General features: G+C 34.0%; 6 protein-coding genes across 6 annotated transcripts in view; all 6 read left to right on the plus strand.

Annotated features, from left to right (window-relative positions):
• Positions 1-1,088, plus strand: part of LOC106749163 (odorant receptor 30a-like) — a 2,303-nt gene extending 1,215 nt beyond the window's left edge. Inside the window, exons 2-3 of the mRNA XM_014628325.1 lie at positions 739-894; positions 1,038-1,088. Of these exons, the coding sequence (XP_014483811.1) occupies positions 739-894; positions 1,038-1,088 (207 nt within the window). The remainder of the gene's footprint in view (positions 1-738; positions 895-1,037) is intronic.
• The window catches only part of LOC106749162 (odorant receptor 4-like), a 15,909-nt gene extending 6,903 nt beyond the window's left edge, over positions 1-9,006 (plus strand). The window contains exons 4-7 of the mRNA XM_014628324.1: positions 7,638-7,868; positions 7,945-8,055; positions 8,661-8,816; positions 8,956-9,006. Of these exons, the coding sequence (XP_014483810.1) occupies positions 7,638-7,868; positions 7,945-8,055; positions 8,661-8,816; positions 8,956-9,006 (549 nt within the window). The remainder of the gene's footprint in view (positions 1-7,637; positions 7,869-7,944; positions 8,056-8,660; positions 8,817-8,955) is intronic.
• Positions 9,007-10,043: 1,037 nt separating this feature from the next.
• Positions 10,044-12,422, plus strand: LOC106749156 (odorant receptor 82a-like). Its single transcript, XM_014628317.1, has 5 exons — positions 10,044-10,300; positions 10,480-10,577; positions 10,662-10,891; positions 11,217-11,639; positions 12,372-12,422. Exons 1-5 carry the CDS (start codon positions 10,044-10,046, stop codon positions 12,420-12,422), a joined length of 1,059 nt encoding a protein of 352 aa, XP_014483803.1.
• Positions 12,423-13,469: 1,047 nt separating this feature from the next.
• LOC106749157 (odorant receptor 13a-like) lies at positions 13,470-15,872 on the plus strand. Its single transcript, XM_014628318.1, has 6 exons — positions 13,470-13,726; positions 13,996-14,350; positions 14,676-14,909; positions 14,980-15,090; positions 15,520-15,675; positions 15,822-15,872. The coding sequence occupies exons 1-6, from the start codon at positions 13,470-13,472 to the stop codon at positions 15,870-15,872; spliced, it is 1,164 nt and encodes a 387-aa protein (XP_014483804.1).
• An 866-nt stretch (positions 15,873-16,738) lies between these two features.
• LOC106749158 (odorant receptor 22c-like) lies at positions 16,739-19,227 on the plus strand. The gene is made up of 7 exons (XM_014628319.1): positions 16,739-16,771; positions 16,857-17,113; positions 17,372-17,717; positions 18,039-18,272; positions 18,344-18,454; positions 18,873-19,028; positions 19,177-19,227. Exons 1-7 carry the CDS (start codon positions 16,739-16,741, stop codon positions 19,225-19,227), a joined length of 1,188 nt encoding a protein of 395 aa, XP_014483805.1.
• Positions 19,228-21,513: 2,286 nt separating this feature from the next.
• Positions 21,514-22,620, plus strand: LOC106749166 (odorant receptor 13a-like). Its single transcript, XM_014628329.1, has 4 exons — positions 21,514-21,645; positions 21,719-21,829; positions 22,259-22,414; positions 22,570-22,620. The coding sequence occupies exons 1-4, from the start codon at positions 21,514-21,516 to the stop codon at positions 22,618-22,620; spliced, it is 450 nt and encodes a 149-aa protein (XP_014483815.1).
• The last annotated feature ends 417 nt before the right edge of the window (positions 22,621-23,037 follow it).

Here is a 23,037-nt window from a genome sequence, read left to right on the forward strand (position 1 = left end):
AATCATTAGTAAATTTGGATGGACACGAGCCAATCGATATGTTTAGGTCCTCAGCAACTTCTCTAACGGTGATTCGACGATTGGCCAATACTATTTTCTTCACTTCATCAATGTTTTCGTCTGTTGTTGACGTGCTCCGGCTGTTGTTGGCGTCCGGCACGCTCTTCGTCGTTCATATTTTCTTGGCCCTCTGAGAACATTTTGTACCACCGATAAACGTTGCTTCGGTCCAAAGTAGCTTCACCATACGTCACATTCAACATTCGGAATGCGTCCGCGCATTTAATTTTGTTTTTCACACAAAATTTGATACAGATTCTTTGATCCATTTTTTGGAATAAGCAAAAATCGTAGACGAGCCAAAACACGTTCAAGCAAAACAGCTGTCAAAGATAAACTGAATATTCAAAATGGCCGAACTTGTCGGCATAAGTGAGGGACATGAATATCAACATAACGCCACAAAAAAATCGAAAATCGAATATACGTAACCCGCGGAAATTCAAAATTCGTGATACTTTTTGAACACACCTNACTGTAAGTGTAATGCAAGAAATCATTACACATACACACATAGGCTCGCATGAGCGTGCGTGCGAATGTATGCATTATGGAAAGTTATTTTTTTATATTATAATTAATATATGTGTATGTGATATTTATATAGACACTTCTTGTAATTTGTTTAATGAAGTATTGAATTTTATTTCAATTCCTCGTTTCTTTCATTATTCTCAGAGCAAATCAATCGCCGATGCAGCATACCAATCTTTATGGTACAATATGACCCCTAAGAACAATAAAAATATATTATTCATTATTATGAGATCTCAGAAACAATTGAGTCTCACAGCAGGAGGGATGGCGAATTTATCATTAGAAACCTTCGTGAGTGTAAGCTTCCAGATTTTTTTTGAAGTGTAACAACTTAGTAATTTGTAAGCTTTTGCTAATTGATTCCTGGACTTGTTACCAAATATAACGTTTACCTATAAATATACATATGTTTACAACTAATTTGTTTGATTATATTATAGATAATAAAAGCATCGGCCTCATATATATCCGTCTTGAATGCTATGTATTGATTTTATTTGAAACTGTAGTACACCGGGTTTAATACTAATATGGTGTCATTAACATGGTGTGACAATTTAGAGACTGTTATAAATGATATTATATAATAACAATATATATATGTATATATATATATATATATATACATATATATATTGTTATTATATAATATCATTTATAACAGTCTCTAAATTGTCACACCATGTTAATGACACCATATTAGTATTAAACCCGGTGTACTACAGTTTCAAATAAAATCAATACATAGCATTCAAGACGGATATATATGAGGCCGATGCTTTTATTATCTATAATATAATCAANCACACACATATATACGAGGGCGGTCCGATAAGTACTTAGCCTACAAAAGAAAAACGAAAATTTTAGAAAAGTGGCGATTTATTTTAAAATTATATATATATATAATTTTTTTTATTGATTATGATATTGTGCTGGGTGATCCTCAATTTATAGAAATCAATATCTTATTTATAAAATACAAAGAATATATCTTTATTATTTAGAGATTATGTACTGAAATAATTCTTTGGAGGAGAATAAACTTCATACCGCGTTACAAGTATTTGCTGTTGATCTTTCTTCAAGTTTATAAATCACAACACACATATTAGTTAGCATCATTACACATAATATTTGTCCTCACCCTAAATTTCTAAGTATATCTGATCTATGAAGAATTTTTTATCATTTGATACACCTCAAAATGTGCACCTTTGAGACCACATCATACCGTAGCATTTATGAAAATTATTCGCCATTATTAGATATTCGTCTTCAGTCCAAACGAGACACAATATTCTCCCCTCGTTCATTTTTACTAAGACTCATGGTCACACATGTAATTCAGTTCCGATTCGTTAGAATAATAAATACGGAATTGCGACAGCTGAACCGAGCTATAGTGTATTAAATGGTCTTCGGCACACGTAGAAAACGCAACGGTCATTCATTTTTTGTCGAAGTTAGTATATTGTCGTGGAGGAAAATTCCCGGATAAGAATCATCCATCTCTCGAAGGAAAATACGGGTAACTTTTTTATGTATTGTCAGAAAACGTTACCTAGAACGTCAATGTACGGTTGTACAGCATTATTCACAACAGTCGACAAAATTACAGAACGTCCGTGCTGATAATGAGTTGTATCTTGACTTACTGTTATATTACATGACGTACAATAACGATTGATTGGTGGAGATCAGAGTGGGGATGTAGTACGTGGGGATACACTTGGAGCATTGGCCGATGCTCTCTTAGTTTATAGTATACATCACGCTGTGCATGTTTCGTCTTTAATTTGTCCTCGCCTATCTTCGCTATCGTTAACAGATGGTAATTACGAGCACTATAAGTCCGTCACTGAAATATGGCCTTCGAATTCTCGGTATTTGGCCGAACATGGCATACGCCGCCGTTAACCGGCTGCTTTACATGTCGAGCATGCTAATCATGCAGTATTTTCAATATCATTATGTTTTTGCACACTGTAAGTTCGACCAGATGGAGAACCTTATGGACAACTTGCCGGTAACTTTAGATTATAGTTTGTCGATCATCAAGATGACGATGCTTTGGAAAAACCGTCGGTAAGGTCCTGCGTCAGGAAATGTGCTTTCCGGATTTTTCAGTCTGTGTCCGTTTTCGCGAAACGAACCGGCCGCTCTTTTAATATTATCGATTCCCTTTTCTCTTCGTCAAAGAGCAACGTGACTTAATAAACATACGATCTAGATATTGCTCGGAAGGAACAAGTATATTTCGCATAGATGTGACAACGATAACACACGAAGATTCTCTGTCCCATTAAAGTGTCATATTGCAGTGTGATTCGCGAAATACTGGCCGCTATGGACACTGATTGGCGGGAATGCATGAACGTCGATCGGTATTTGCAAATGATGATGGCCAAAGCTAGTATCTCGCATTTTTGCTCGAACACTATGCTGAGAGTGAATACAAGCATTGCTGTGATCTACCTTCTGGGCGATTACGCGGTTGGTGTCGTACATCAGGCGGGAGGTGACAATGATACCTCACGACCGTTTCCTATCAAGATAACGTTACCCTTTGAAGCCGAGCAATCGCCAGTCTATGAGCTGTTGGTTGTAATCTTGTTTCTGCATGTCATGTTAAACATGTACACGCTTACTATTGTGAACGCGTTAATTTTTACTCTGGTACATTTTACAATATTCTATAATAATTCGGTTCGTAATTAAATTAAAACCAAAAATAATTGACGTGAGTTAAAAAATTTTTCTAAACTCGCATTTTATACTTGATCTATGATAGTCGCTTTTTTATCAATCCTGACATAGGTAAAAATTGGATATGAAAATATAAAATTCACACGTCATCTGTCAAAAATAATGATTATAATTTAATAACTAATATTATATTCAAGCACGTGGACAATATTATATTATGTTCTCTTTTCCTTTTTTGATCGGAGATATTCTTCAGCACGTAGTGAAATCTTTGCAGAAACTTAAATTATTTTAGGTATTTCATGTAAGTGGACAAATTGATGTCATATGTGAAGAGTTCAAGACCATATCTGAAAGATTATCCTATTGCGAATGTTCCGAGGATTCAATAGGATTATTAATTGAACGGCACAATAAAGTTATATCGTTTTCCAAGAATCTCGACAAACTTTTTTGCTTTACGGCTTTGATGCAAGTGTTTTTGAATACATTGGTTATCTGTTGCCTAGGATTTCTCGTCATGATAGTGAGTATTGCAGTGCCCGTAAGAATGCTGAATGATTTACATTGTAATTCATTCAGTTTTACTAAGCCTTTTAATGGAACAGTCTCTTCATAATGGAGCTGGTCTCGGATTGGTGAAAACCATGTTTGGTTACATGGATGTAATGATGGAAATTTTTATCTTTTGTTTCGCTGGAGAATATCTAAGTCTTAAGGTTAGTAAGTAGTAGATTTATACATGCATATAGCTTAAGACAATTCTTAATTAAAAACGCTCATAACGTACATATTTGGAAATACGCACATGCATTTTAAAATGAGTATAAGTTTGTTTATTCAATATCATATATATCTATTTTTATATTTTATTCTTTCTATGTAGCATAATTGTAATGCAAGAAGAAATCATACATACACATATACACGTGAATTGCGTGCGTGCTTGCGTGTATGTGTATAGTACAGAGAGTTATTTCTTTTGTATTATAAATATTTTTATGTGTGTATATCTATAATCTATGTAAACACTGTTTCTAATTTATTTAATGATGTAGAATATTATTTTACATCAATTTTTGCTTGTATTACGTTATGTATTCCCAGAGTAAATTACTCGCCGATGCAGCGTATGAATCTTTATGGTACAACATGTCGCCTAAAAACTGTAAAAATATATTATTCATAATTATGAGATCTCAGAAACAATTAAGCCTTACGGCGGGAGGAATGACGAAGTTATCGTTGGAAGCCTTCACGAGTGTAAGCTTCCACATTTTTCTTGATCAATAACTGCCTAATTATTTATAAGTTTTTGCTAATTAATTTCTGCACTAGTTATCAAATCAAATGTTTACTTATATATATAAATGCAATTGTTTGCTTATAATTCGTTTCATCTTATTGTAGATCATGAAAGCGTCGGCGTCATATATATCTGTCTTGAATGCGATGTATTAATTTTGCTTGAAACTGCAGTATGTCAGGATTAACAATGAATAGCGTCATTAATACGAAATGACAATATGGAGACTGTTATGAATGATATTACACAACTGCATAACAAATTTTAATATCGAATATGGGATGACTGATTGGGGTTTCGCATTTTACAAACCTACACTAAAAAAAAATTGCTACGTTCAAATAAATATTTGCTAAGGAATACTGGAGTGATTTATTTCATTTGGATTAAGTAAATATTATTTGAATGTAGCATACTAAAAGAAAGGAAAGAACAAAAGTGCTATGTTTAAATAATATTTACTTAACTCAAATAAAATAATATTTAATATTATTAATAATTATGAGATCCCAGAAACAATTGAGCCTGACAGCGGGAGGGATGCCGAATTTATCATTAGAAACATTAGTGAGTGTAAGCTCCCGGATTTTTCTTAAAGAGTAGCTGCCTAGTAATTTGTAAGCTTTTACTAATTGATTCTTCAATTTGTTACAGAATATAACGTTTACCTATAAATATATATATATGTATATATATATATAATATATAAATATATATGTTTGTGACTAATTCGTTTCATCTTATTGTAGATAATAAAAGCATTGGCCTCATATATATCTGTCTTGAATGCCATGCATTGATTATATTTGAAACTGTAGTACACCAGGATTAACACTAACATTATGTCATTAATACGGAGTTACAATTTAGAGACTGTTATAAATGATATTATATAATAACTATATATATATATATATATACACGTATGACAGAACTTAATATTGATTATAGTATCGTGTTCGGCAATTTCTAAAATTCTATATCTTATTTATAAAATACAAAAAACAAGTCTTTATTATTTTGAGATTATATATTAGAATAATTTTGAAGAAGAAATATTAGAATAATTTTGAAGAAGAATAAAGTAACTTCATAACATATTAAAAATATTTGTTATTGATCCTTCTTCGAGGAGTCTATAAATCTCAACACATATTAAGTAGTATCTTCATATATAATATTTGTATTCATCCTAGATTTTTCAATATATCTGGTTAATAAAAAATTGATTTAACATTTGAAATACTTTGAAATGTACACCTGTGAGAATGCACCTCAGCATAGCATTTATACAAATTATTTGCCATTATTCGCTATTCATTTTCAGACCAAGGGAGATATGATGTCCTCCACTAGTTAATTTTTTCCAAGACTCACCGCTACACATATAATTTAATTCCGGCCCGTTAGAATCATAAAGGCGGAATTACGATTATTAAGCTGAGTCAACGTATGTTAAATGGTCATCGGTATATGTAGAAAAAGCGGGGATCATCCGTTTTTATCGGAGATATTCCATTGTCATGGAGAAAAATTCACGGAAAGAATCGTTCATCTATCGAAGAGACACACGTGTAATTTTTTTTCGATGCGCGGTTAGAAAGCATTATTCAAATCAGTCGACGGAATTACAAGAGGTTCGTGCTGATAATGAGTTGTATATCGACTTACTATTATACTATCCAACATGCAATACAACAATTGATCGCTGGTGAGCGGAGTGGGGACATAGCACGTGGGGATGCACTTTGAGAATCTGTCGGTGTTCTCTCAGTTTATACCATACATCGCGCCGTACATGATCTGGTTTTAGTTTCTCTCGTGTCTTCTCGCTGTCATAGACAGAAATGGTCATCACAAGCACGATTAGTCCGGTGCTAAAGACTGGACTACGGTTCATCGGTGTGTGGCCGGACATAGCGTACGTCGCCGTTAAACGACTCGTTTATATATCGAGCATACTAATCATGCAGTATTTTCAATATCTGTACGTTTTCGAGCATTTCAAGTTCGACGAGATGCAGAATCTGGCAGATAGTTTGCCACCAACTTTAGTATACAGTATGACAATCGTGAAGCTAACGATGCTTTGGAAAAATTACCGGTAAAGTCTTGTGTCATTCAGCAATTTACATTTTTTCTGATTTGCATCTACTTTCGAGAAACGAGACCGCCCCGTAGTTTTTCAATGTGTACTATTTGTTGTATTTGAATTTCTTTAAAAAGCAACGTGATTTAATAATTGCGCGATATAAACATCGGTCGATGTGAGGAAGTATAATTTTGTGTGGATATTGTGTGACAACGGCACTACAAAGGAGAAGCTTTATCCGATTAAAGCATTATATTGCAGCGTGATTAACGAAATACTGGAGGCTATAGATAGTGATTGGCGCGAGTGTTTGAGCGTCGATCGATTTTTACAAGTGATGACGGTGAAAGCCAGCATCTCGCATTTTTGTTCAAACGCTATGCTGAGCTTAAACGTGATCACTACTGTGCTCTATCTACTGGGTGATTACGCGTTTAGTAACGTGGCCAAGAATGACAATGATACCTCACGACCGTTTCCCATCAAGATAATGTTTCCCTTCGAGAGCGAACAATCGCCGATTTATGAGCTGTTGTTTGTCATATTGTTTCTGCATGTAATGTTAAATGTGTTCACGTTCTCTATTGTGAACGCCCTAATTTTCACTCTGGTATATTTCACAATATTTTCTGGTCAATCAGTTCACAAACAAAAATTATTGATGCCTGTTAAATAATATTACTTAACACGCATTTTAAACATTGTCTACAAAAGTTGCTTCTACAATTCTGGCGTTGAGATAAAACAAATTTGAAGATATGAAATTTACACATCACCCGACAATTTTTATAATTTGGTAACCGATTATTCGAGTATGTGTATAATATTACGATAAACTCACTTTTCTTCTTTTGACGGAGATATCCTTCACCCTGTATTTTAATATTTAAATGTAATATTTGATATCTTTGCAGCAACTTATGTATATTTTAGGTTTTTCATGCAAGTGGACAAATCGATATCATATGTGACGTGTTCAAAACCATAACTGAGAAATTTCCCTCTTACGGACATTCTGAGGATACAATAGGAATGTTGATTGAGAGGCATAATAAAGTCATATTGTTTTCCAAGAATCTTGATAAGCTTCTTTCCTTTATGGCTTTGATGCAAATGTTTTGGAATACTTTAGTCATCTGTTGCGTAGGAATTCTCTTGATAATAGTAAGTATAGCAGTGTCCGCACGAATAGTCAAACATCTATATAGTAATTCGCTTATTTGGCATTTTAATTTAACAGGATTTTCATAACGAACCTGGTGTCGGTTTGGTGAAAGCCATATTTTGTTACCTGTCTATAACGATAGAAATATTTATATTTTGCTTCGCTGGAGAATATCTTAGTCTTAAAGTTAGTAAGTTGTTGAGATAAATATGTATAGCTTAAGACAACTCTCAATTAAAAACGTTTATAACATATATATTATTAAATTAATCGGATTTACTTTAACAACATTTGGCGATAACTACATGTGCTCCCACGCGCATGCCTAAGGAATGACATAACATGACAATGAATCTTACCGGATTTGAGTCAGTTTATCCTGAACATTCATTTACAATAAAAGAGATCATATTTATAAATAAGTTGTAGTAACGATGAATTAAATACTGGGAAAATTAGCAAAAAGTATAATACTTTTTATATATAAAGAGAAATTGCGACTAGTAATCCTAAAACCAACAGAAAATTAATAATAGAGATGACAAAAATTTACTCATGTATCGAATTAAAAAAAAAGTGCTTCTAAATACTATATGTGCGAGATTTTGGCTATAAACTGTTCGTTCATCTGACTAACATATAACATAAGCAACGTACAGTATAAAGAAGAATATTTTCCTTTACTTAAGACGTGACATATAAGTTTTATGACTTCCGACCCGTGTGACTTCCAGACCCGGTTTCCTCTACATCATTTTACTTCAATTTCTGTTTTGTTTCATTTCTCCCAGAGTAAATCACTCGCCGATGCAGCATACGAATCTTTATGGTATAACATGTCGCCTAAGTATTGTAAAAATATATTATTCGTAATTATGAGATCCCAGAAACAATTGAACCTAACGGCGGGAGGGATGACGAATTTATCGTTCGAAACCTTCGTGGGTGTAAGCTTACAGATTTTTTTGATCAATAACTGCTTAATAATTTATAGGCTTTTGCTAATTAATTCCTGCGCTTGATAGCAAATATAACTATACATATATGTGCAACTTTTTGCGGATAATTTGTTTTACCTTATTGTAGATCATGAAAGCGTCGGCGTCATATGTATCTGTCTTGAATGCCATGTATTGATATTGCTTGAAACTATAGAATATCATAGAATTAACACTGATTAATGCCATTAGTAAGAAATGTTTTTTAGAAGGAATTTAGATAAGATATTCTATAATAACTGCGTAACGATATTTGATTTTTGATTATGTGTGATCAGGGGTTCGCACTTTATAAAATTCGGGTTCTCATTTAATAAGATAAGAAAAATACATTTTTATTATTCCGAGATCATATGTTAATATAATTCTTTGAGAAAAATAAAGTGGCTTAACATTATGTTAAAGGTATCTGTTGTTGAACTTTTTTCAAAGAGTTTGTAAATCTCCACGCACATATTAGGTAGCAACTTCACAATACTTGTTCTTATCCTAGACTTCTATGTATATCTGGTCGATAAAGGAATTTTACCTTTTAATATGCCTTTAAATATGCAGCCATGAAAACATATTTCAACGCAGAAATTATGAAAATTATTCACTATTATTCTCTAATCGTCTTCAGACCAAGGGAGTCAGAATGTCCTTCCCTCGTCTATATTTGTAAGGGTCATATCCACGCATGTAATTTAATTCCGGTCCGGTAGAATAATGAAAGCGAAATTACGATCGCGTTGAATTGAGTTACAGTACGTTAAATGGACATTGGTACGCGGAATTCGCGATAAGTACGTGACCATTATTCATTTTTTGTCGAAGGTATTACGTTGTCATGGAAAATTCGTACAAAAGACCCGTCCACCCCTCGAAGAGACATACGTATAACTTTTTCTCGATGCGCGAATAGAAGTTATTATTTAGAGCGTCGATGCATAGATGGCATTATTCAGAACAGTCGGCGGAATTGTAAAAGGTTCGTTCTGATAATAAGTTATACCTCGATTTACTGCTATACTACCTAACGCACAACAACGATTGATCGTTGGCAAGCGGAGTGGGGACGGATCACATGGGGATGCAATTGGAGAATCGGTTTCTGCTCTTTCAGTTTATACTTTACATTGTGCCGTATATAATCCGGCTTTAGTTTCTCTCGCGTCTTCTCGTTGTCATTGACAGATGGCAATCGCAAGCACGATCAGCCCGTTGCTGAAGACTGGATTACAGTTCATCGGTGTGTGGCCGGACATAGCATATGTCGCCATTAAACGGCTTGTTTATATATCGAGTATTCTAATTATGCAGTATTTTCAATATCTCTATGTTTTCGAGCACTTCAAGTTCGACGAGATACAGAATTTGGCAGACAGCTTACCACCAACTTTAGAATATAGTTTGACGATCATGAAATTAATGACGCTTTGGAAAAATCGTCGGTAATGTCCTATGTCAGACATGACATAATTTTCAGCTTTTCCAATCTGTATCCGCTTTCGAGAAACGAAACCATACCGTAGTCTTTCAATGTGTACTGCTTGATTTTCATTAAAAAGCAACGTGATTTAATAATTGCACGATGTAAATATTGATGTGGCGAAGTCATGATTTCGTATAGATGTGACAACGGTACTACAATGAAGAAGCTCTATCCGACTAAAGCGTCACATTGCAGTGTCATTCGCGAAATACTGGAGGCTATAGACACGGATTGGCGTGAGTGCGTGAGCGTTGATCGATATTTGCAAATGATGACGGCGAAAGCCAGCATTTCGCATTTTTGCTCAAACGCTATGTTAGGCTTGAACATGATCACCTCTGTGCTTTATCTCCTGGGCGATTATGCACTTAGTAACGTGCATCAGACTAAGAGCGACAATGATACCTCACGGCCGTTTCCAATCAAGATAATGTTTCCCTTTGAGAGCAAGCAATCGCCGATCTATGAACTGTTGTTTATCATATTGTTTCTGCATGTAATGTTAAACGTGTTCACGTTCTCCCTTGTGAACGCTTTAATTTTTACTCTGGTATATTTCACAATATTCCATGATAAATCGGTTCATAAACAAAAATTATTGTCCGTGTTAAATAATATTACTTTATCTGCGTTTCGAACTTTGTCTACATAAGTCGCCCTTACAATTCTCTCTGGCAGTGGGAAAGAAAATGAATTTGAAAGTATGAAATTTACACGTCCAATAATTTTTATAATTTAGTAACCGATTATTATATTTGAGTATGTGAACAATATTATGTTAAGCTCACATTTTTTCTTTCGTCGGAGGTATTTTTCACCGTATATTTTCATATTCAAATGTTTGATATCTTTGCAGAAACTTAAGTACATTTTAGGTATTTCATGCAAGTGGACAAATTGATATCATACGTGAAGAGTTCAAAATCATCTCTGAGAAATTTCCCTATTACAGACATTCTGAGGATACAATAGGAACGTTGGTCGAGAGGCATAATAAAGTCATATTGTTTTCCCAGAATCTTGATAAACTTCTTTCTTTTATGGCTTTAATGCAAGTGTTTTGGAATACATTGGTCATCTGTTGCGTAGGAATTCTCTTGATAATAGTGAGTATAGCAGTATCCGTACAAATGTTCAGTGATTCATATGGTAAATCATGCAGCTTATTCAGCCTTTTAATTGAACAGACTTTTCATAACAAACCTGGCGTCGGTTTGGTGAAAGCCGTATTTTGTTATCTCGCTATAGCGATAGAAATATTTGTCTTTTGCTTCGCTGGAGAATATCTTAGTCTTAAGGTTAGTAAGTTGTTGAGATATACACGTAGTTTAAGACAATTTTCAATGAAAAGCGCTTAAATATTTATATTTGAGATAATACGTGCATTTAAAAATGAGTATAAGTTCGTTTATTCACTTTAATATTGTTTTACCTGTATAATGTAATTATATAATACAGTAAATAATTACGCACACACATACACTCACATATGAGCTTGTGTGCTTGGTGTGTGTACGTGTGTAAAATATGGAGAGTTATTTTATTTTTTGCAAATAATATATATATGTGATACTCATAACTTATAGACACTGTTTGTATAATAATATAACGATATAATTTGTATAATGAAATAATATATTATTTTACGTCAATTTCTGGGGTGCTACAATACTCCTAGAGTAAATCACTCGCCGATGCAGCGTACGAATCTTTATGGTATAACATGTCTCCTAAAAATGGTAAAAATATATTATTCATAATTATGAGATCCCAGAAACAGTTGAACCTCACGGCAGGAAGGATGACGAATTTATCGCTAGAAACTTTCGTGAGTGTAAGTTTTCGAATTTTTTTTTATTACTGCTGAATTGCTTAATAATTTGTAAGCTTTTGCTAATGAATTTCTGTGCTATTAAAAAATTTAACGTTTAACTAATGCTAATTAATTCCTGTGCTATTAAAAAGTATAACGTTTAATTATACACCATATATGCAACTGTTTACAAATAATTCGTTCCATCTTATTGTAGATCATGAAAGCGTCAGCGTCGTATGTGTCCGTCTTGAATGCCATGTATTGATTTTATTTGAAACTGTAGTACACCAGAATTAACATCGCCCGACGCCATTAATAAGTAATGACAGATTAGATACTTTACAAATGATATAATAAATGCATAACAAATTGTGATATTAATTATGGGACTATTATCGGAATTTCATATTCTATAAAATACAGGTTTATATTTAATAACATTCAGGAAATACATTTTTATACTTCAAAGGCATGTTATATATTAAAATAATTATTTCGAAAAGAATAAAGTGACATCGCACCGTGTTAAAAGTATATCCATTTGATTTTTCTTCGAGTAGCTTGTAGATCTCCACACACGTATTAGGTAACATCTTCATACATAATACTTTTTCTTACGGTAGACTTCTAAATGTAACTGGTCGATAAAGAATTTTTCAACTTTTGATATACTTTTGAATGTACGCCCATGAAAACGCATTTCACCGCAGCATTTATGAAAATTATTTGCTATTATTCGCTATTCATCTTCAGACCAAGGGAGAAGCGATGTCTTCCTTCGTGCATTTTTTTCTAAACTCGTGTCTTTGTGTGTAATTTAGTTCCGGTACGGTGGAATAATAAAAGCGGAATTTCGATCACTGAACTGAGTTGCCGTATGTCAAATAGTCATCGGTACACGTAGAAAACGCGAAGATGATTCATTGTTTGTCGTATTTTATCAGATATTTCATGTCGTGCAGATAAATTCGCGGAAGGAAGCTTTCTATTTCTCGAAGAGACATATGTGTAACTTTATTTCGATACGCAGTCAGAAGGCATTATTTAGAGCGTTTATACGCGGTCAGATGGTATTATGAAGTGTAGTCGACGGAATTATAAGAGGTTCGTGCTAATAATAAGTCATATCTCGACTTATTATTACTATCCAACGCACGATAACGTTTACTTAATCAGTTGTGAACTGAGTGGGGACGCAGCACGTGGGGATGTACACGAAGAAACGGTCTATGCCCTCTCAGTTTATACTACACATCGTGCCGTATATGAACCGGCTGTAGTTGTCCTTGTATTTTCTCGCTATCATTGACAAATGGTAATCACAAGCACTATAAGTCCGTTGCTGAAATATGGTCTTCGGTTTCTCGACATATGGCCGGACATGGCATTCTCCACTGTTAAACGGCTCTTCTACATGTTGAGCATATTGATCATGCAATTTTTTCAATATCACTACGTTTTCGTGCACTTCAAGTTTGAAGAGATGCAGAATCTTGTAGATAGTTTGACGGTAACTTTAGATTACAGTTTGACGATCGTGAAGTTAACAACGCTTTGGAAAAATCGTCGGTAAGGTCCTGCGTCAGACAACACAATTTTCAGTTTTTCAGATTTGTATCTGCCTTTGAAATACGAGTCCGCAGCCGAGTACATCAACGTGTACTATTCGTTCCTGTTGTTTTTGTTAAAGGGCAACGTGATTTAATAATTTTATTGATTTTATTAGATTGTACAATCTAAATATTGCTCAATGCGAGGAAGTACATAATTTAACGTAGATGAATGTGACAACGACATCACATGAAGAATCTCTATTCGATTAAAGCGTAACATTGCAGCGTAGTTCGCGAAATACTTGTTGCTATGGACACTGATTGGCGTGAATGCATCAGCGTCGATCGATATTTACAAGTGATGACGTCGAAAGCCAGCATTTCGCATTTTTGCTCGAATGCTATGCTGGGCTTGAACACAATCGCTACTATACTCTACATCCTGGGCGATTACGCACTTAATATTGTGCATAAGGACAAGAACGACAATATTACTTCGCGACCATTTCCCATCAAACTAATTTTTCCTTTTGAAGCCGAACAATCACCGACGTATGAGCTGTTGGTTCTCACCTTGTTTCTGCATGTCATGTTAAACGTGTTCACGGTTACCATTGTGAATGCGCTAATTTTTACTCTGGTAAATTTTACTATATTCTGTAATAAGTCGGTAATAATCGGAAATTCTTGATGTGAGGTAAATAATATTACTTGCTGTTTAAAATTGGTCTGCAAAAGTTTCTCTTACATCAATTCTGACGTTGGTAAAAAAGGATATAAAGATATGAAATTTAATTGTCGCTCGTTTCGCAATTTTTATTATGGTGGCCGATTATTATGTTCGATTATGTGGACAATATAATGTTATGCTCATATTTTTTTCTATAACGGAAATATTCTTTACTACGTATTTTCCTTTCAAACATAATACTTGAAATCTTTTCAGAGACTTAAGTTTATTTTAGGTACTTCATGCAAGTGGACAAATTGATATCATATGTGAAGAATTTAAAACTTTATCTGAAGAGAAAATATTTTATTGTGGATATTTTGAACATACAATAGGAACGTTAATCAAGAAGCACAATAAAATCATATCGTTTTCCAAGAATCTCGAGAAACTCTTTTCGTTTATGACATTGATGCAAGTATTTTGGAATACATTGGTCATCTGCAGTTTAGAAATCCTCTTCATGATAGTGAGTATCGCCATGTCCATACGAATGCTCTATATCGTATTCATTCATTATTCAGTCTTTTAATTGACAGTCTCTTCATAATGAACCTGGTTTCGGCTTGATGAAAACTGTATTTGTTTATGGTGGTATAACGGTAGAAATTTTTATTTTTTGCTTTGCCGGAGAATATCTTAGACTTAAGGTTAGTAAATAGTGTGTTAATATATATAACCTAAGACAATTCTCAATTAAAATCGCTCATAACATTTATATTTGAGAAAGCACATGACTTTAAGGTAACTGAGTTCGTTTATTCATTTTTATATTTTGTACCATTGACTGTAATTATAATGTAAGAAGTCATCACACATACATCTTATGTGCATGCCAGTGTGAATATATATATGTTTGTATGGGTGTGTGTGTGCGTGTGTCCATGCGTGCGTGCGTGTGCGTGCATGCATGTATGTGTTTATTGGAAAATTGTATGTATGGAAAATTATTTCTTTTTGTATTATAAAAAATGTATGTGTTTGTGTGATACTCATAACCTATAGATATTGTATCTAACTTCTTTAATGAAGTAGTACATCATTTTATTTCAATTTCTGTTGTGTTTCATTACTCCCAGAGTAAATCACTTGCCGATGCAGCGTATGAATCTTTATGGTACAACATGTCGCCTAAAAATTGTAAAAATATATTATTCGTAATTATGAGATCACAGAAACAATTAAGCCTTACGGCGGGAGGAATGGCGAATTTATCGTTAGAAGTCTTCGCAAGTGTAAGCGTTTGATTTTTCTTGATCAGGAACTATCTAATAATTTATAAACTTTTGCTAATTAATTCCGGCTCTTTTTACCAAATATAACGTTTACTGATACGCATGTATGCATCTGTTTGCGATTAATTTGTTTAATCTAATCGTAGATCATGAAAGCGTCTGCTTCATATGTGTCCGTCTTGAATGCAATGTATTGATTTTACTTGAAACTATAATATCTCAGGATTAATACTGAAAGGCGTCATTAGAACTGGGTGACAACTTGGAAACTGTTATAAAATGACATTACATAGCACCTGCATAACGAATTTTGATATCGGCTATGCGAGTAATCGGATATATGTATTTTATGAAATTTAAGTTCATATTTAATAAGATACAAGAAATTTTGTTACTGCGATGTTATGTTACATATTAACACATTTTTTTTTTAAATAAAGTGGATATTTTTTCCGGGAAGTTTGTAGATCTCTATACAGGTGTTAGGTAGCATCCTTACTACTAGTTTATCCATTAGACTTCTACGTATATCTAGTTGATACAGAATTTTTTAACTTTTGATATACCTTCACATTAGCACTTTTGAGGACATATATCACCATGATATTTATGAAAATTATACGCCATTATTCGTTATTCGCCAAAGGGAGACACAGTATTCTTCCTTCATTTATTTTCTACAAAACACATGGCTACGCGTGCAATTCAGTTCCGTTCTGTTAGAATAACTAATACGAAATTACAATCGTTCAAACAAGTCATCGTACGTTACATAGTCTTCGGTGCACGTAGAAAATGCGAGGGTCACCCGTTTTTTGTTGACGGCATTACATTGTCGTGAAGGAAAATTCGCATTATAAATTGTTCACCTCTCGAAGAGGCATGCGTTTTTTTCTCGATGTGCGGTCGAAAGGCATTATTCAAAGCGTCGATGCGCGGTCGGATAATATTATTCAGAATGGAATTACAGGATGTCCATGTCGATAATGAGCAGTATCTCGACTTACTATTATATTCACAACGTAGACGTAACGATTGATCCGGTGTTAACCGAAGTGGGGACATGGGGCACATGGAAGATGCACTTGGAGAATCGGTGGGTGCGCTCTCAGTTTATCGTACACCTCGTGCCGTGCATTATTTGACTTTAGTTCCTCTGCGTTTCCTCGCTTCGCTGACAGATGATAATCAGGAGCACTATAAGTCCGTCACTGAAATATGGCCTTCAGTTCCTCGGCATGTGGCCGGACATGACATATGGCATCGTTAATCGGCTCCTCTTCATGTTGAGCATATTGATCATGCAATTTTTTCAATATCACTACGTTTTCGCGCACTTCAAGTTTAACGAGATGCAGAATCTTGTAGATAGCTTGACGGCAACCTTAGATTATAGTTTGACGATCGTGAAGTTAACAATGCTTTGGAAAAATCGTCGGTAAGGTCCTGTGTCAGACAACGCAATTTTTAGTTTTTCAGATTTGTGTCTGTCTTTGAGAAACGAGACCGCAGCCGAGTTCGTCAATGTACTATTTGTTCCTGTAGTTTTCATTAAAAGACAACGTGACTTAATAACCGTACAATTTAAATATTGCTTGATGCGAGGAAGTATATAATTTAATGTAGATGAATATGACAACATCACATGAAGAATCTCTATTCGATTAAAGTGTAATATTGCAGCATAACATTACAGCGTAGTCCGCGAAATACTAGTCGCTATGGACACTGATTGGCGTGAATGCATCAGCGTCGATCGATATTTACAAGTGATGACGTCGAAAGCCAACATTTCGTATTTTTGCTCGAATGCTATGCTGGGCTTGAACACGATCGCTGCTATACTCTATCTTCTGAGCGATTACGCGCTTAATAAGGACAAAAGCGACAATATCACTTCACGATCATTTCCCATCAAGCTAACTTTCCCCTTTGAAGCCGAAGAATCGCCGGCCTATGAACTGTTGGTTCTCACCTTGTTTCTGCATGGCATATTAAATGTGTTCACAGTCACTATTGTGAACGCGCTAATTTTTACTCTGGTAAATTTTACATTATTCTATAATAAGTCAGTAATAATAGAAATTTATTGATGCGAAATAAATAATATTACTTGCTGTTGGTTTGCAAAAGTTCTCTTACATCAATTATGACGTTGGTAAAGAAAGGATATAAAGATATGACATTTAAATGTCGCTTGTCTCGCAATTTTTATTATTTGATGACCGATTATTATGTTCGGTTATGTGGACAATATAATGTTATGCTCATATTTCTTTCTTTAAGGGAGATATTCTTCACAATGTATTTTTTTATTGAAACATAATACTTGGAATCTTTACAGAGACTTAACTTTATTTTAGGTTCTCCATGCAAGCGGGCAAATTGATATTATATGTGAAGAGTTCAAAACCTTATCTGAAGAGAAAACACCCTATAACGGAAATTTTGAGCATTCAATTGGAACGTTGATTGAGAGGCATAATAAAGTCATATTGTTTTCCAAAAATCTTGATAAACTTCTTTCTTTTATGGCTTTAATGCAAGTGTTTTGGAATACATTAATCATTTGTAGTTTAGAAATCTTCTTCATGATAGTGAGTATCGTCATAGCCATACAAATGCTCTATATCGTTATTCATTTATTATTCAGCCTTTTAATTGACAGTCTTTTCATAATGAACCTGGTTTCGGTTTGGTGAAAATTGTATTTGCTTATGGTGGTATAACAATAGAAATTTTTATTTTTTGCTTTGCCGGAGAATATCTTAGACTTAAGGTTAGTAAATAGTCTGTTAATATACGTATAGCCTAAGACAATTCGCTAAAATTGTTTGTAACATTTACATTTGAGAAAGCATATGACTTTAAAGTAACTGTGAGTTTGTTTCTTCATTTTTATATATTGTACTGTTTACTGTAATTGTAATGTAAGAAATTATCACATATACATCTTATGTGCATGCCAGCGTGAATGTATATATATATATATATATATATGTTTGTATGTTTGCGCGTGTGTGTGCGTATGTGTCCGTGCGTGCGTGCACGTATGTGTTTATGAAAAATTATTTCTTTTTGTATTATAAAAAATGTATGTGTTTGTGTGATACTCATAACCTACAGATATTTTATCTAACTTCTTTAATGAAGTACCTCATTTTATTTCAATTTCTGTTGTGTTTCATTACTCTCAGAGTAAGTCACTCGCCGATGCAGCGTACGAATCTTTATGGTACAACATGTCGCCTACGAATGGTAAAAATATATTATTCATAATTATGAGATCACAGAAACAATTAAGCCTTACGGCGGGAGGAATGGCGAATTTATCGTTAGAAGCCTTCGCGAGTGTAAGCGTTTCAAATTTTTCTTGATCAATAACTGTCTAATTAGTTATAAGTTTTTGCTAATTAATTTCAGCGCTTGTCGTCAAATAAAATGTTTACTTATATACATGTATGCATCTGTATGCGAGTAATTTGTTTCATCTAATTGTAGATCATGAAAGCGTCGGCTTCATATGTGTCCGTCTTGAATGCAATGTATTGATTTTATTGAAACTATAGTATCTCAGGATTAATACTGAAAGGCGTCATTAGAACTGAGTGACAATTTAGAAACTCTTGTGAAATGACATTACATAGTAACTGCATAACAAATTTTAATATCAGCTATGCGAGTGATCGAGTAATTGTATCTTATGAAATCTAAATTCATATTTAATAAGATATAATGAATACCTCTTTGTTACTTAGATGATATGTTATATATTAACATATTTTTTTGAAAAAATAAAGTGGCTATTTTTCCGGGAAGCTTATAGATTTCAAAACAAGTATTATGTAGCATCCTTACACCATTGGTTTTTCCATTAGACTTCTACGTATATCTGGTCGATACAGAATTTTTTAACTTTGGATATACATCCACATACGCACTTTTGAGGACACATATCACTATTTATGAAAATTACACGTCATTAATCGCTATTCGCCAAAGGGAGACACAATATTCTTCTTTCGTTTATTTCTTGCAAAACACGTGGTCACGCGTGCAATTCAGTTCCGTTCTGTTAGAATAACTAATACGGAATTACAATCGTTCAACCTAGTCATTGTACGTTACATAGTCTTCGGTGCACGTAGAAAATGCGAGCGTCACCCGTTTTTTGTTGACAGTATTACATTGTCGTGAAGAAAAATTCGCGGAATAAATTGTTCACCTCTCGAAGAGGCATACGTGTAACTTTTTTTCTCGATTTGTGGTCAGAGGGCATCATTCAGAGCGTCAATGCGCGGTCGGATAATATTATTCAGAGTGAAATTACAGGACGTCCATGTCGATAATGAGCAGTATCTCGACTTACCGTTATATTACGCAACGCAGACGTAACGATTGATCGGTGTTAACCGGAGTGGGGACATGGGACACATGGGAGATGCATTTGGAGAATCGGTGCGCTCTTAGTTTATCGTGCACCACGCGCCGTGCATTATCCAGCTTTAGTTCCTTCGCATTTCCTCGCTCCGCTGACAGATGATAATCAGGAGCACTATAAGTCCGTCACTGAAATATGGCCTTTGGTTCCTCGGCATGTGGCCGGACATGACATATGGCATCGTTAATCGGCTCTTCTACATGTTGAGCATATTGATCGTGCAGTTTTTTCAATATCACTATGTTTTCATGCACTTCAAGTTTGACGAGATTCAGAATCTTGTAGATAGTTTGACGGCAACTCTAGATTACAGTTTGACGATCGTGAAGTTAACAATGCTTTGGAAAAATCGTTGGTAAGGTCCTGCGTCAGACAACGCAATTTAGTTTTTCAGATTTGTGTCTGCCTTTGAGAAACGGAACCGCAGCCGGATCCGTCAATGTGTACTATTCGTTCCTGTTGTTCTTTGTTAAAGGGCAACGTGATTTAATAATTCCATATTCTAAATATTGTTTGATGCAAGGAAGTACATAATTTAACGTAGATGTATGTGACAACGACATCACATGGAAAATATCTATTCGATTAAAGCGTAACATTGCAGCGTAGTTCGCGAAATACTGGTCGCTATGGACACTGATTGGCGAGAATGCATCAGCGTCGGTCGATATTTACAAGTGATGACGTCGAAAGCCAGCATTTCGCATTTTTGCTCGAATGCTATGCTCGGCTTGAACGTGATCACTGCTGTATTCTACCTCCTGGGCGATTATGCGCTTAATATCGTGCATAAGGTCAAGAGCAGCAATGATACCTCACGACCGTTTCCCATCAAGCTAACTTTTCCCTTTGAGGCCGAGCAATCGCCGATTTATGAGCTATTGGTTGTCATATTGTTTCTGCATGTAATGTTAAACATGTACACGCTTACAATTGTGAGCGCGCTAATTTTTACTCTGGTAAATTTTATAATATTCTGTAATAAGTCGGTTTGTAATAACCGGAATATTATTGGTGTATATTAAATAATATTATTTTTGTTGCGATTTAAACTTGTTCTGCAAAAATTTTTCTTTCATCAATGCTGACGTTAGTAAAAAGTGGATATAATGATATGAAATTTAAATGTCGCCCGTCTCGCAATTTTTATTATTTGATGATCAATTATTATGTTCGATTATGTGGACAATATAATGTGTTTATATTTCTCTATTTAACGGAGATATTCTTCACCACGTATTTTCTTATTCAAATATAATATTTGAAATCTTTGCAGAGGCTTAAGTTTATTTTAGGTACTACATGCAAGTGGACAAATTGATATCATATGTGAAGAATTCAAAACCATATCTGAAAAGAAAATATCCTATTACGGATATTTTGAACATACAATAGGAATGTTGATCGAGAAGCACAATAAAATTATATCGTTTTCCAAGAATCTCGAGAAACTCTTTTCCTTTATGGCTTTGATGCAAGTGTTTTGGAATACATTGGTCATCTGTAGCCTAGGAATTTTCTTCATAATAGTGAGTATTGCCATGTCCATACAAATGCTCTATACCGTTATTCATTCAGTTTATTCGACCTTTTAATTGACAGTCTGTTAATAATGAACCTGGCTTTGGTTTAGTAAAAACCGTATTTGTTTACGTTGGTGTAACAGTAGAAATTTTTATTTTCTGCTTTGCCGGAGAATATCTTAGACTTAAGGTTAGTAAATAGTCTGTTAATATATGTATAGACTATGACAATTTTCAGCTAAAATTGTTTATAACATTTACATTTGAGAAAGCACATGACTTTAAAGTAACTGTGAGTTTGTTTATTTATTTTTATATTTTGTACTATATATTGTAATTATAATGTAAAAAGTCATCACATATACATTATATTTACATACTGGCGTGAATGTGTGTGTGTGTGTGTGTGTGTGTGTGTGTGTGTGCATGCGACATGCGTGCATAAGCACGATTTGTGCGTGTTTTTGCGTGCGTGTATGTATGTGTTTGTAGAAAGTTATTTTTTTTGTATTATAAATAATTTGTGTGATATTCATAACATTTAGATATTGTATTTAACTTTTTTAATGAAGTAGTACATCATTTTATTTTAATTTCTGTTTTGTTAAATTATTCTCAGAGTAAATCACTCGCAGATGCAGCTTACGAATCTTTATGGTACAATATGTCGCCTAAGAACTGTAAAAATATATTATTCGTAATTATGAGATCACAGAAACAATTGAGTCTCACGGCGGGAGGGATGGCAACTCTGTCGTTAGAAGCCTTCGCTAATGTAAGATTCCAAAATTTTTTTTCAGTAACTTTTTTTCAGTAACTGTTTAATAATTTGTGTTATTTTGTTAATTAATTCCTACGTAGTTAACTATAACGTTTAGTTACAAATGTATATGCGTCTCTTTGCGTCTAATTTGTTTCATCTTAATGTAGATCATGAAGGCATCGGCATCATATGTGTCTGTTTTGAATGCTATGTATTGATTTTACTTAAAACTGTAGTATGCCAGCGTTAACAATATATGGCATCCTTAGGATCACAATTTAGAAACCGTTATGAATAAAATTATATAATAATTATGTAACAAAGTTTGATATCGGTTGTGAAACCGATCGGTGATTCGCTTTTTGTAAAATCCAGATTCATATTTAATAAGACATGGGAAATACACTTTTGTTACTCTAATGTCATGTTATTCATGAAAATAATTATTTCGAAAAAAATAAAGTGGCTTCACATTATATTAAAGGTATTTATGTTGAATTTTCTTTAAGGAATTTTTAAATTTCTACACACATGTTAAATAATATCTTTACAATATTTGTCCCTATTCTAGATTTCTAAATATACCTGGTCAATGAAGAATTTTTTAACTTTTGATACACCTTTCAATATGTACC

This window comes from Dinoponera quadriceps, unplaced genomic scaffold (genome assembly GCF_001313825.1).
Source record: "Dinoponera quadriceps isolate SergipeBrazil2010 unplaced genomic scaffold, ASM131382v1 scaffold3514, whole genome shotgun sequence".
Lineage (NCBI taxonomy): Eukaryota > Metazoa > Arthropoda > Insecta > Hymenoptera > Formicidae > Dinoponera > Dinoponera quadriceps.